Source organism: Oncorhynchus nerka, linkage group LG26 (assembly GCF_034236695.1).
Source record: "Oncorhynchus nerka isolate Pitt River linkage group LG26, Oner_Uvic_2.0, whole genome shotgun sequence".
Classification (NCBI taxonomy): Eukaryota; Metazoa; Chordata; class Actinopteri; order Salmoniformes; family Salmonidae; genus Oncorhynchus; species Oncorhynchus nerka.
In genome coordinates, this window is record NC_088421.1 from 30,695,678 (window position 1) to 30,711,040 (window position 15,363).

The 15,363-nt window shown below is 44.1% G+C and overlaps 1 protein-coding gene across 1 annotated transcript; it reads left to right on the forward strand.

Moving 5' to 3' along the window:
* Window positions 1–990: 990 nt before the first annotated feature.
* Window positions 991–8,504, forward strand: ankrd40 (ankyrin repeat domain 40). The gene is made up of 5 exons (XM_065010391.1): window positions 991–1,537; window positions 2,043–2,191; window positions 2,513–3,115; window positions 3,418–3,599; window positions 5,215–8,504. Exons 1-5 carry the CDS (start codon window positions 1,404–1,406, stop codon window positions 5,356–5,358), a joined length of 1,212 nt encoding a protein of 403 aa, XP_064866463.1. The 5' UTR covers window positions 991–1,403; the 3' UTR covers window positions 5,359–8,504.
* The last annotated feature ends 6,859 nt before the right edge of the window (window positions 8,505–15,363 follow it).

Genomic DNA, 15,363 nt, shown 5'->3' on the forward strand with positions numbered 1-15,363 from the left:
CTGGATGATGTATATAGATCCAATAAACTGGATAATATATAGAGATTAAATAAAGTGGATAATATATCGAGATTAAATAAACTGGATGATATATATAGATTAAATAAACTGGAAAATATAATGATATACAATCCTTTTCCAAAATCTCTGGTCTAAATCTTAACATTAATAAATGTGAACTCATAGCTGTCAAAGAATGTGTGACACCTTCATATTATGGTATTGCAGTAAAATAAGAACTTACATATTTAGGCAGAACCATTACAAAGGATCAGAAGTCTAGAGGCTTACTAAACTTTAACCCTCTTATTAAAAAAAGCCAGAAGATGCTAAATCAATGGCTACAGAGGGACTTATCTTTAAAAGGTAGAGTCCTAATAACCAAGGCTGAAGGTTTCTCTAGACTAACATATGGCGCTCTATCTTTATATCTTGACAGTAAAATAAGCAAGGAGATAGACCAGATGCTTTTCAACTTTCTTTGGAGAAACCGTACCCATTACTTTAGGAAAACTGTTGTAATTAACACTTCTGAGTATGGTGAGCTGAATTTTCTGGACTTTACTACCTTAAATAATAATTTCAAGATCAATTGGATAAAACAATTCCTAAGAAGACCCACTTCTATCTGGAATTTTATTCCTCATCATGTCTTGGGAATGAACAAAACAAGGGTGCTGTAGGTGCTCTCAGTAAGTACTGTCCTCAGTTCGTGTACTTTTAAACACACACACACACACACCAGATATTTTCTGAATATCGTCCAGAAAATCTGTAACTAGACCTGTTGGACAACTAACTCGTTGACTCCAAACGGAGCATACATGGACATATTGCACAAAACAGTGTACGTTGAACATTCAAATATGTATGTGCAGGGTAAATACATGTCAACAGAACACATGGGTTACTGTAACATTCATTATTACGAGAGATAATTAAAATAAATCGTATTTTGCAAGGAGGAACATACAACTTTCTTCCCACTGTTGTTACACTCAAACCTGTCCCCGATATGGGAGGAATAGTTGACAGCGCACGTCGGAGCCTTTACGCAACACAGCTACAATGTAATGGACTTTTAATTTAAAAACTCATTTAAAAGAGTTGACAAGCCGGTGCAGCAACAACATATTACATTAAACTAACCGCTGACCATTGATGGTGTCCTTTTATAAACATTGTTCTTGTCAAGCTTAACGTTACGGACATCAACAATCTTGCGCGAGCCTAGTAGCTGTAAAGCTAGCTATCTAACGTTAGTCAGTTAACGTTAGCTTCTCCCCGGCTATTTTTAGTGCAATTAAGCAGCTATTTCCAGACCAAGGCGTCACCCTCTTACGACCTGTAAAGTCATTATTGTCTCCCATGATCTCGTTAAGTTAGCTAATCATTTGTACAAAATGTCAACGACATCGTTGGATAAGGAATTGCAAGAGCGCTTGAGAGAGGCGTCTGCGATTGGAGACATCGACGAGGTGCGGATTTTAGTGGAAAGCGGAGTAAATGTCAACTCTCAAAACGAAATAAACGGATGGTAAGTGTGTCATATATATATATATATATTAATCAAACTTAAACACAAGTTGATCAATAATCACCCGTACATGTTATTTATCGATTGATTGTTAAAATGCTGCCGGCGCAATGTTGGCAACGTGCTCTATGCAATGGCATGTCAAATGTCACCATTTCATGCTGGCCTAAAAAGAATAGTGTGTTATCCAATTATGCCTAGATGGCAATCTCCTTTAACTGCAAGTGATGCAAATATACCCCCGCGTGGGTTCTCAAGTTTGACTATGATGACAATGAAAATGAACTAGTAAATGTTGGCTGCAGGGTGCAAATATTTGCGTAGGTAAAGTCGGTGAACACTGTACCTCATCTGGATCTACCTCCAGTAGCTACTTTATCATTCACAATGACTGTTCCAACATTGGCTGTTTGAGTCGTCATCATGCAATGTCAGTCTTTCATCAACATTATGAATCATCCCAGAGCAGATCAGAGACTTACTTTTTTCATTGTCTCCTATTCAGGACATGTTTGCATTGGGCATGCAAGAGAAACCACAAACCGGTTGTGTCGTACCTGCTGAACTCTGGCGCTGACCAAGAGATCCTCACTGCTAAAGATGAGCTGGCTGTCCAGCTGACCTCTAAGCCTGAAATCAGAAGACTGTTAGGAGGTAAATGTCCCATCACATCACCACTCTCCCAGTTATTACTGTTTTTGTGTTCAAATTCTCTTAAACATGTTCATGAAATATCTGTATAATAGCTGTATTTTGGATTTAATGACTATTAGAAGCACTAATGCCACCCCTAAGCACTAGTTTATTGCCAGTGAATTGTTTTACCTGCTCATAGTTAGGGGTAATTTGGGTAATGATCATAGATGGAGACTCCTGCCAGGACCTGCTATGTTTTGTTTTTCACAGCATGCTCTGGGCATGTCAATGTTCAAGGCTCCCCCAATTCAATGTGGTGTCTTATATATTTTTTCACAGTTGAGGAGGAGGAAGTGCCTGAAATCAAGGAGCCTGAGTTGCCAATCATCCCAAACTACCTGTCCAACCCGCCATTCATGTACAGTAAAATGGACAACAAGGCTGAGCTCATATTGGCACAGTTGACCCAAAATGGCAATGGAGACCACTCATCAGATGACCCACACAGTGACTCAGCTTCCCTGTCGCCCACCCACGAGCAACAGCTGCCTCAGCAACCGCAGAGCCTACTCTCTGACAGCCCGAGGGAGGGGGCCTTCATCCCATTGGCGCAGCAGAACGGAGTGTCGCCGAGCCCCGCCTCGTCTCTCACCGTCAACGGAGGCCTGCCTATGGACATCTCCATGGAGCCCCACCTGGTCAACCATGGGGAGTACCCACACTCGGTGGCCCATAATGGGGCTGTGTGCTCTCCTCCCCTGCCCTCCCCCAGCCCCAGCACCAACAGCAGTAGCAGCCAAGCCCAGGTGGCTAACGCTAACCCATCTATGACCCGGCAGCAGTCCCTCCCTCAGCAGCTCAACTGTGGCCAGGGTGCTGGGGGTAACATGCCTGCCTTCCAGCCTTTCTTCTTTACCAGTACATTCCCTGTCAATGTGCAAGGTAAGGACGGTCGCCACACTGCACTTGCTGCTGATGTTGTGCTGTTGATGTCTGTTTGTCTCTAATGTTGTGGTGTTCGATCAAGCATTGATTTGAGTCAACAGCAGAGCTTTTTTGGAGCCAATCCCATTGCATGTTGAGCCTGTTTTATCACTGCTCTGCACTTTCAGACCCATTATCCAATGCTTTCTCCCCATGTGTGTGCCTGAATGTGCCCCAGGTGCTGAGTGTTCTCTCTACTGCATCTTACACACCGAAGTAGCTAGCGTAATCTCATTGGTGTATTTGTGTGTCTCTCCCAGAGCTGGTCCTAAAGGTGCGCATCCAGAACCCCAACGCGCGGGAGAACGACTTCATCGAGGTGGAGCTGGACAGACAGGAGCTGACCTACCGCTCGCTGCTCCGGGTGTGCTGTCGCGAGCTGGACATCAGCACCGAACACGTGGAGAAGATCCGCAAGCTGCCCAACACCATGCTGCGAAAGGTATGGAATGGCAGAGGCACGCACACGCAGGCACAAAAACACACACATGCATCAGAAGGGTGATGTTTCGGGTGGCTCTGGTACTCAAACTGGCTGGTTATAACACTAGTGGCTGAGCACTAGCACTGTGAACCCTGAGGCTGCAGCTACCGTTCCACTCCACTAACCAGCTCAATGGAGCGAGCAGGCCGGGGCAGGGCAGGGCCAGACACCACTAATAAAAGATGCAGGGCAGGCAGGAACACTCCTAGACACACCTCGATGACAGTTCACTGCTCTGTTAGGTTGGAGCACCATGCTGTTCTGTTAGGTTGGAGCGCAACGCTGTTCTGTTAGGTTGGAGCACCATGCTGTTCTGTTAGGTTGGAGCGCAACGCTGTTCTGTTAGGTTGGAGCGCAACGCTGTTCTGTTAGTTTGGAGCACCACGCTGTTCTGTTAGGTTGGAGCACCACGCTGTTCTGTTAGGTTGGAGCACCACGCTGTTCTGTTAGGTTGGAGCACCACGCTGTTCTGTTAGGTTGGAGCACCACGCTGTTCCGTTAGGTTGGAGCACCACGCTGTTCTGTTAGGTTGGAGCACCACGCTGTTCTGTTAGGTTGGAGCACCACGCTGTTCTGTTAGGTTGGAGCACCACGCTGTTCCGTTAGGTTGGAGCACCACGCTGTTCCGTTAGGTTGGAGCACCTCGCTGTTCCGTTAGGTTGGAGCACCACGCTGTTCCGTTAGGTTGGAGCACCACGCTGTTCCGTTAGGTTGGAGCACCACGCTGTTCCGTTAGGTTGGAGCACCACGCTGTTCCGTTAGGTTGGAGCACCACGCTGTTCCGTTAGGTTGGAGCACCACGCTGTTCCGTTAGGTTGGAGCACCACGCTGTTCCGTTAGGTTGGAGCACCACGCTGTTCCGTTAGGTTGGAGCACCACGCTGTTCCGTTAGGTTGGAGCACCACGCTGTTCCGTTAGGTTGGAGCACCACGCTGTTCCGTTAGGTTGGAGCACCACGCTGTTCCGTTAGGTTGGAGCACCACGCTGTTCCGTTAGGTTGGAGCACCACGCTGTTCCGTTAGGTTGGAAACACTGATCATGACGGCTGCTTGATGATGGTCTGATGGTCACCCATTATTACCATTTTAATAAATAATTTGCATGAGAGCGAGAGTGTGTGTACAACTCTACAACTCTATTCTTACTCTTTCTTATGAGTTAGGGCCACAGAAAATGTTAATGTTTGCAAGTTAATTGATTTGAGCTACATTGTGTTCCATGGCACACGGTAGTCCCATCTTGCACTGCATGGGTGGATTTGATATGAAAACAATGTCACCCATCCAGTTATGAAGGGAGCTGTTGTCACATTATGTAATCCCAGAACAACTGCTGACTAAGACTGAAACACACACACACACACACACACACACACACACACACACACACACACACACACACACACACACACACACACACACACACGTCTCTTCTATCCTCCCACTTAATGTCTGTAAGTCCTGTGTGTGATGAACCATGTATGTACTCGATTTTGTACCGTAATCACTACAAACAATTGGACCTTTTGTGGACAATAAAGATGTTTTATTGAATGTAACTTTATTATTCCCAGGACAAAGACGTGGCTCGGCTGCAGGACTTCCAGGAGTTAGAGGTGGTGCTGGAGAAGGCTGAGGGCCTGGCACTCCTCTCTGGGGCGGGAGGCCTCACCGACAGACCCTGCTACAACATGAAGGCCTCCAGACTCACCTACTAGAGACCAACAGGATTGACAGACACACAGACAGACACTACTACAACATGAAGGCCTCCAGACTCACCTACTAGAGACTAACAGGATGGACAGACACACAGACAGACACTACTACAACATGAAGGCCTCCAGACTCACCTACTAGAGACCAACAGGATTGACAGACACACAGACGGACACTACTACAACATGAAGGCCTCCAGACTCACCTACTAGAGACTAACAGGATGGACAGACACACAGACAGACACTACTACAACATGAAGGCCTCCAGACTCACCTACTAGAGACCAACAGGATGGACAGACACACAGACAGACACTACTACAACATGAAGGCCTCCAGACTCACCTACTAGAGACCAACAGGACGGACAGACAGACCCTGATGTCCATGTGGACCCTACTATCTCTATTGACCGTAATAGCCACTATCGTTATTAGGCAATTTCATTGCATTATGATCCGGTGTCGTTCAGCCAGCGTTATTGGGGGTTTGTTTAAAAATCCTGTTGTGTTAGCTAGGTAACGTGGTCGCCCTGCCTGTCCTTGCCTTGCTCCCTGCCAGTCTGTCCCCATGCAGCGCTCGCTAACCGATTGCTCATGCATCATGTCCTCAGTTATATAGTGAAGAATTTGGGCCTCCTTCCCTCTCTGTCCCCTCTTCTCTTCCCTCTGTCCCTCACTCTCTCCTCCCTCTAGTTTGTGTTGTCGGGCTACAGTGGAACATTGGTGTTGAGGGACAGTGACAGTCTTCCTAGATGGCTTAACTTATGTACTGTACATGGATCCCTTTGTACTGGGCATTAGTCATACATGTACTGGGGACTTGGCTCCTGGGAATGAGGGGTTTGAGAAGAGTAGAGGCCATTTGAACAGCTCTTCTGATATACAGCCATGGCTCTTATTAGTCCAACATGGGCGGCTTAGTACAATGTTGCGACACAGCTGACTTGCACACAGCAACATGCAGTATTGCCACTTGCTTAGTGGGCATAGCAGGTGGCTGCCGACGTTCCAACTGGCATTCACACCCATGCTGCAGACTGCACACACACACACACACACTCAGTCATATTCCCACACTTCAGTGATATTTCCAGTTTTTCCTTCAGTGGTTGCCCATGTTATCACACTACCCTGTTTATTTGTTGTTAGGTGGATGCCTGATGGAGCTATTAACAGAGATGTTGCTTTGTGCTGCTGAGGTTTGATCATCTAAGAGGGAGTGGGTGTGAGTGTTGTCTCTTGCCACTTGAGAAGTTTTAGTTAGTTTGGTAGAACTGTTTATGTGCTTAGTAAGCAAACAGATGCTTCAAGTTTCATCCGTATTGCTAAGACAGTGTGTCTGTTTCTTAAAGAACTTCGTCAGTTGGAAGATAACAGCCTTCTAACAGATGCTATGGTTAACTAGCTCCACAGACACCGTCTGGATTTCAATCAAACACCCAATGTGGAACAATTCTTCATTGCTCCTGCTCTATGAATTTAGTTTTATTTTACAATGTTTACTTGCTGAAACAAAACTCATTTAGATGAACATGTATTGGGTGCAGGGGCAATATTGAAATGTTCTACAGTTTGGTTGAATGTTTGTGTGTGAGGGGTTCTTTTCAATGTAACAGTTATTGGGTCTAATATTCAACTGACACTTTCAGCTGTGAATGAATTGAATGGTAGACCGTTCCTATAGAGTTCAGGTATTATTGATTGAAGCAGAATCTGCTAGGTTCACTTTAGGGGAAGTATATTCCCAGCTCAAGTAGGGGTTCCCCTAAAAGGAGCATTTTAAACTGTTTCTGGATCGCTTCACTTAAGATACTTCCATTTACTGTGATTAGATCAAAACCAAATACAAACCTAGCCAGAAAAATAGTATGGTTCTCCACAATAGATTATCTATCATAAATGTCCTATTTTTGAATTGCTGTATGAAATGTTTTTAGTTTTTTCGGAGTGAACTGAATGACGTGGGCAAAGGACAGTTTGAAAGTTTGAATTGTTTCCGTTTCATAAGTTTGACACGGCTGTTCTGTTTGAGTGCTTCCATAACACGTTTCCCAGCAATTCTCCCTGTTGCTTCTATCATACAGTGCATTTGTCATAATACTCAAGTTCACACTGCTCTGTGAGAACCTTTTAAACACATAACCTACATTAACATGTAAGCTAGCTAGAGATCAAATGTTAGCTCTTGAGGGGTCCCCGAGTTTAACCTACTGACATTTGACTTTTGTCAAGTTGTGGTGTTTGCTACTTCTTTGTTTGAGTATAAATGACGATTCATACACAAGAACGCAAACGTTAGTTTTGAAGCTGAATGAGAGTGCATTGATTGAGAAGATTACTGCTTAAAATGCTTTATGACAAACACATGTGCTCATAGAGGAAGACTAAGACCCTAACATGTCCTATCAGTCCTTTATGCTGGTTAACATTCAGTTCAATGGTACAGTCAGTGGCCCACTACAGAAGTTTATAAACAATCAACAGTCAGTTACTAACAAAGGCGTTAATTGTTTACCGTTCAGATGTATACCTTAAGCTCTGGCTGTCTTAGTATGTTTAATGATTATATATTTTTATTCATTTGTCATTTCCTTTTTTAACGAGAAATGTCTTTAGTTTGTGTCGATGCCTACAAGTATGGACCATGTTTATCAATGGGGGTGAAAGGGAAGGTAGGTTGCAGCTAGGATGAAACCAAGTGTAAAGCCACAGTATCTACTGTGTTGAATGGGTTGAGTGTAAATGTTGAAGAAATACAAGACTGACTTGAACATGTCAAATGGGCTCTCCAGAGAATTTTGTATTCCTAACTTGTGCCACGAGACCGAGAAGTACCTGGTTGAAGAAGCTGAATGATGATGTTTGAAATGCCTACGGCCATTTTGTGCCCAGTGAAGGACCACCAGTGTTCTAGAATGTTCCAGAATGAATACTAGTTCTGTGAAATGGATGACTAACATTGTACTGATTGATTGCTCATGTTCTAGAGGAAGAATACAGTAACTTTACCTATGCATTCAGAGTCTGATATTTTTATATGTCCTGTGTACCTTTGATAAATTCCTTATAGGCACTGTTTAACTTGTGTTTGATTGTGAAGACCTGTACCTGTTCTTTGATAAAGCATGGTGGGTAACTTGATCAATCTGTCCTTTTGTCGGAAATTGGTGGTTATATCAAAGGATCAGATGGTAATTATGAATATGGCAGAGAACTGAATTGAAGCCTCATCTGTTTCTGCTAAGATCCACTAGAGGGTGTAGATGGGTCAGTGTTGACATGAATCAACCATGCCAATGCAGTGGTGTAACTGTTCACTGCCTTGCTCTCCTCCCAAAGTAAATCATTTCAAATGAAAAATGCTTAAATTTCATCCAAAAAGCATGATTATATGGAGCTTTAAAATTGTTTAACTAGATTGATTTGAGAGTCGGGGGGGTGTTATTACAATAGGATACACAGTGTACAAACCATTAGGAACACCGCCCTAATATACTGTAGAGTTGCACCCCCTTTTGTGCTCAGGACAGCCTCAATTCATCGGGACATGGACTCTACAACGTGAAAAGCTTTCCACACATGTTGACTCCAGTGCTTCCCACAGTTGTGTCAAGTTGGCTGGATGTCCTTTGGGTGGTAGATCATTCTTGATACACGGGAAACTGTTGTCTGTGAAAAGCCCAGCAAGGTTACAGTTCTTGACACACTCAAACCGGTGAGCCTGGCACCTACTACCATATCCTGTTCAAAGGCACTTAAATCTTTTGTCTTGCCTGTTCACCCTCTGAATGGCACACATACACAATCCATGTCTCACTTGTTTTAAGTCTTAACAATCCTTCTTAACCTGTCTCCACCCCATTCATCTCCACTGACTGTAGTGGATTTAATAACATGTGACATCAATAAGGGATCATAGCTTTCAACTGGATTTACCTGGTCAGTCTATGTCATGGAAATAGCAGGTGTTTCTAATGTTGTGTACACTCAGTACATAGTCTAGATACCTCTGAAAACATGATTCTGCCTGGTTTAAGATTTTATGCAGATGGCTAAAGAAGAAGACTTGTTCAGTGTAGTGTCAGACAAAGGTAGAAAACCTACAGAAGCACATCACTTTAGTTCACACACAATTTAGGAGTGGAAAAGTCATTAATTTGTTCAACTTTAAACAGCCTAGTCATCAACCACTCCAAATCTCTTTATTTATTCCAGTCCATTGACAGTGGCAGTTTGGTGAACAACAAAAAAATACAATTTTATTTAACAATTTAATAATACATAACATCAGTAAAATAGTTTTTTAGATACTGGGGTACACAATGTTATGGGCCAATGCCAGCTTACGCTGCGGGACCCTTTTATCAACTGATAGCCACAACATGAGCCTGATGACTAAGATTCAGAATGACCCTTGACATGTTATTTGGAGCTGTCTAACTTGTTCTTGGTGAAGTTGGGGGAGCTACTGTACCAGTTAGTGCATGCATAATCAAATTGATGCTTCACTAACGGTGATGAAAGTTTTTTCATGGTCCCTTTATCTAGAAACGTGGCTTTTGGTGACCTTGGTAACCAGAAACAAGCATGGGAATTGTTTTCCTTCCTACTGTGGCTCAGTGGCAGGCAGACCTTATTCCTCTCTCCAATTTCACTGGTGAAGCTCCAAGTGAATGATTGGATGTGTAGATTGATGTGTAGATTGACCTCAGGGACTTTGACACAACATAGCTGCTTCCCCAAGTACAGGTGGGAGTGGGGTCTCAAAATAACACAGCTGCTTTAGTCGGAGTGGAATCTCATAACAAAAGCTAGAACTGAACAGCCCTAGGTGAATGGGGCAGAAATCCTTTAGGTGACAGGAGCAGAAATCCTTTAGGTGACAGGAGCAGAAATCCTACAGGTGACAGGAGCAGAAATCCTTTAGGTGACAGGAGCAGAAATCCTTTAGGTGACAGGAGCAGAAATCCTTTAGGTGACAGGAGCAGAAATCCTACAGGTGACAGGAGCAGAAATCCTTTAGGTGACAGGAGCAGAAATCCTTTAGGTGACAGGAGCAGAAATCCTTTAGGTGACAGGAGCAGATATCCTTTAGGTGACAGGAGCAGAAATCCTACAGGTGACAGGAGCAGAAATCCTACAGGTGACAGGAGCAGAAATCCTTTAGGTGACAGGAGCAGAAATCCTTTAGGTGACAGGAGCAGATATCCTTTAGGTGACAGGAGCAGAAATCCTACAGGTGACAGGAGCAGAAATCCTACAGGTGACAGGAGCAGAAATCCTTTAGGTGACAGGAGCAGAAATCCTTTAGGTGACAGGAGCAGGAATCCTTTAGGTGACAGGAGCAGAAATCCTTTAGGTGACAGGAGCAGAACTCCTTTAGGTGATAGGAGCAGAAATCCTTTAGGTGACAGGAGCAGAAATCCTTTAGGTGACAGGAGCAGAAATCCTTTAGGTGACAGGAGCAGAACTCCTTTAGGTGACAGGAGCAGAACTCCTTTAGGTAACAGGAGCAGAAATCCTTTAGGTGATAGGAGCAGAAATCCTACAGGTGACAGGAGCAGAAATCCTTTAGGTGACAGGAGCAGGAATCCTTTAGGTGACAGGAGCAGGAATCCTTTAGGTGACAGGAGCAGAACTCCTTTAGGTGACAGGAGCAGAAATCCTTTAGGTGACAGGAGCAGGAATCCTTTAGGTGACAGGAGCAGAAATCCTTTAGGTGACAGGAGCAGAAATCCTACAGGTGACAGGAGCAGAAATCCTTTAGGTGACAGGAGCAGGAATCCTTTAGGTGACAGGAGCAGGAATCCTTTAGGTGACAGGAGCAGAACTCCTTTAGGTGACAGGAGCAGAAATCCTTTAGGTGACAGGAGCAGAACTCCTTTAGGTGACAGGAGCATAAATCTTTAGGTGACAGGAGCAGAAATCCTTTAGGTGACAGGAGCAGATGTCAGATGTCTTTAGTGGCTGTTCCTGATAGTTAGTTGTGTACGGCTTTGTTTTCAGCCGGTCCACACACACTTGACCCTGCACACAATGTCTGTAAAAGTGTTGACATGTACTATAAAAGCCCATGTTCAAGAGTGCAGGAATGTTATTATGTTCTCTTCCTAATTTAAAGAACACAAACAGTGAGTAAGCTATCGCCACACTGCCCCCAAATATGTGCGAAGTGCACAAGCTGGTTGGAAAAGGAATGAAAATATTCCTCATGTGGTCAGCAGATGTTTTAAGGCCTGCTCAACTGACACAAGAGCAAGGCACTAGTTGCGTAATACCAACCGGCTGGAAAGTGACACTTAACGGAGTGATATTTGTGTGCTGACGTGCTCGTAGGTGTGTGTATGTGCGTAGGTAAGTAGGTCTGTATGTTTGTTTGTTTGCTACATGTCTAGCCGCTGTCTGTTTGGTCAGGGCGGGCGGATATGTGTGGGAGTGTGTGTGTCCGCATGTAGTTAAGTCTATGTACCTGGGTGTTTGACCTTCATACATGTTCTGTGTGTGTGTGTGTGTGTGTGTGTGTGTGTGTGTGTGTGTGTGTGTGCGTGCGTGTGTGTGTGTGTGCGCGTGTGTGTGTGCGTGCGTGCGTGTGTGTCTGCACACGTGTGCCATGTCTAGCCATCATGTGTCTGGCCTCCTCCCTGGGTCAGGGTCTAGGAATCAGCTTAGGCTGCTGCTGAGGCTGGACGCGTTCCTCTCCTTTGTCTTGGTGTCAGACACTTTAATAAGATTAGAACCAGCAATAACACCTTCATTGTTTTTTTAACAGCCCTCAGTCCCTACCCAGACAGAACCATCTGCAAAGCCAGTGGCTGGCTCTTCCATGGCCAAGGCTCCTAAGTGCTTTTAGGGTCAGAAACTTTGGATATGTTCCCCGCAGGAACGGAGACAAAGGGTGACGTTACTCACAGGTACCTAAAGCGATGGGTTTGGACTGTGGCCCTGCACCATGGTTTTCGTGCAATTCGTGCCATTCACCGGGGGATAAAGCACAGCGCTACTTAGCTGTTGCACAAATGCACATACAACATTGTAAACCCACTGTAAAAAGAAAAAAAGTCAGGAATGTAAAAACATTTCAGGCACATTCTAAGCCCGCTGTGTATTTCTGAGGGCTGGGACATCACAGTGGGAAACAGGTGCTGTACTGGTCACAGCTTCAAGGACATAATCAGGTATTACTGCATCGCTAAACTCTTAGAAATAAATGTGCTAACTAGAACCTTAAAGGGTTCTTTGGCTTTACCCATAGGAGAACCCTTTGAAGAACCATTTTGGTTCCAGGTAGAACCCTTTACACAGAGGGTTCTACATGGAACCCAAAAGAGTTCTACCTGGAACCAAAAAGGGTTCTCCTATGGGGACAGCCGAAGAACCCTTTTGTATAGCTTGGTCACAGGTCATTTTCTGGTGGATAAAAATCATAGAATTAGATGCTGATTCAAAAGTCAGTGTAGGCAGTGAAGCCCTTGACCGAGGCAGGCGTTGACCAGCCCTTGACCGAGGCAGGCTTTGACCAGCCCTTGACCGAGGTAGTCTTTGACCAGCCCTTGACCGAGGCAGTCTTTGACCAGCCCTTGACCGAGGCAGTCTTTGACCAGCCCTTGATCGAGGCAGTCCTTGACCAGCTTCATTTTGATTAACAACACATCCCCATATCCCCATCTGTTAGACTGCAACTCAAAGATGCCAATTATTGGAGGTTTGGTTGAACTGAACTAATTGTTCTTGATTGTATGCTAATCTATCTTTTGTCCTGTGACTCAGTATTCTATAAATTCTATTCACTATCTAATATTGTCCTGGCAAATGTGTAAAATGTTCCCGTATTTGAGAGGGCAGGGTGGCGAGAAGGGAATCTAGGTAGGAACAGATTAAGAACAGATTCAGTATCAGATTTAGGTGTTTTCTCAGAATGACAGGTCACATCACACATCACCCCATCTGGACCTTATTGGCTTGAGTTGACCAAGGCAAGAGGAATTTGTGTGGTGGTTATGATTGTATTGCTGGTTACAAATCACACTATGTCAACCTGTGAAATAACGCAATTTGGGGAATTTTAAAATATTGTCTAGTTTACTTAGCTGGTTTTCAGTGAGCTACATTTCATTATGTTTATGGCTTTCAGCTTTTTTACTTGTAGATTGATGGAGTACTGCCAGAAACAAGGGAAAGACAGTACGAGAAAACACCTCACACCCCTGTTTATTTTAACAGGAAATAAAATCCTTTGTAAGAACACCAAAACACACAGGAACTTATAGAATATTTATGTGACTGTTTTATTATCATGTCTCCATACTGTGAAATTGCGTGGGTTTGGATAAGATTGTATAAGTGATCAAAAAAACATTGTGCTTGTTTTGGACAAGGTTCAGAGAGGCTGCAAAGTCCTCACAGAAGGTCAAAAGGACTGTTTGCAGACAAGACATATAGGCTGAATGCAAGGAGGGTGTCAGAGTGCTTGGAGGGGGTTCTCTGGAAATCGTTATTCAATATGTGACATGTTTTCAAGCCTTCGTGTGTCAGCATTGGTGTGAATGTTGGGGTCTCAACCTCCCAGGGGTGAGGGCTGGAGGGGGAGGCTGGAGGGGGAGGCTGGGGGTGAGGAGGAATCAAACCGTCTGAATGCATGTTGTGAGAAAAGGGATCACTTTGTACTGTTGCTCAGATTATGGTAGTGTGTGTGTGTGTGTGTCTATAAGTGTGTGTGCACTTGCGAGCGTTAGTGTGTTAGCTTGTGTTTTAGTGTGTGTGTGCGCGCAAGCGTTCACACACTTTGTATATGCACATGTATGGTGTGTTTGTGGAATATATGAATGTGTGTGCATACATGTGTGGAATCTATATGTGTGTGTTTATGTGTGTGAGCAGCAGGTTGCTAGTCTGCCAGTGTGCCTGGTCAGTGGGTCAGTGAGGGCTCTGACTGAAGTTAGAGCTGCAGGGGCCTGGGCCTCTTAGACACAGCAGGCACTCCACTTGGAAGGAGACTGGATGCAGAGAGACTGATGTAGATTTACACATGCATACAGACCACTCAATCCATGTCCCATAGAATGTTGGGTTGACAGCTATGGGAAAGATCCTGTTGTACCTCTGTGTGTGAACATCATGGACCCTCTCTCTTTCAGAACTAACCACAGGACGGCTCATAGTAATGGCTGGAAAGGAATACATGGAATGGTATTGAACACATCAAACATATGGCTTCCATGTGTTTGATACCATCCCATTTACTCCATTCCAGCCATTGTTATGTGGCGTCCTCCCCTCAGCAGCCTCCCGTGGAACTAATGTTCAGAACAGTGATAGTAGATGGGCTGAGAGGTCTCGGAAAATGGAAATTAGGCAGAAAGGGAGTAGTTCTTAAGGTAGGCTGTTCCTTTGCGACACTTCAAAACATTGTGTACTCATTTCTTCATTGAGTCCTCTGTTGACTGTTTATAACGTGTCATGCCAATGTTCTGTCAGGGTTATACAGGTCTTATGACAGAGGATCAAGGTGTTGCTGATGTTTCCATAATCATGAGGCATATTCATCAGTGGCCGAGTAGGGAGATGTGTGAGCGTTCTCCAGAGTTCAATACAAACCTTTGACCCCAGGATGACAAGCAGAGTTGGGGAGTAACTGGTTACATGTAAATTACATGTAATCTGATTACATAAAATAAAAAAAAATGTAATCAATTATGTTACAAGCGAAAATATTGTAATCAGATTGCAGATACTTTAGAAAAAAATAGATGATTGCTTCTTGGATTACTTTAAAATTCAGAGAGGATGTTTGTGAAAACAAATACATTATGCCATCTATCTGTTTTCTCAATGATATTCAATTCAGCATTGAAAAAGGAGCAAGTTTAAGTTTGTTGCAGCTGAGGGAGTCTGGCCACACGTCAGAGACGACTATGATGACACACCAAATGCATTTGATGGATCATTTTTGTCTTCTTCTAATGCCTCTTAAAGGTAAAGTAATCAAAAAGTAGCTGAAAGT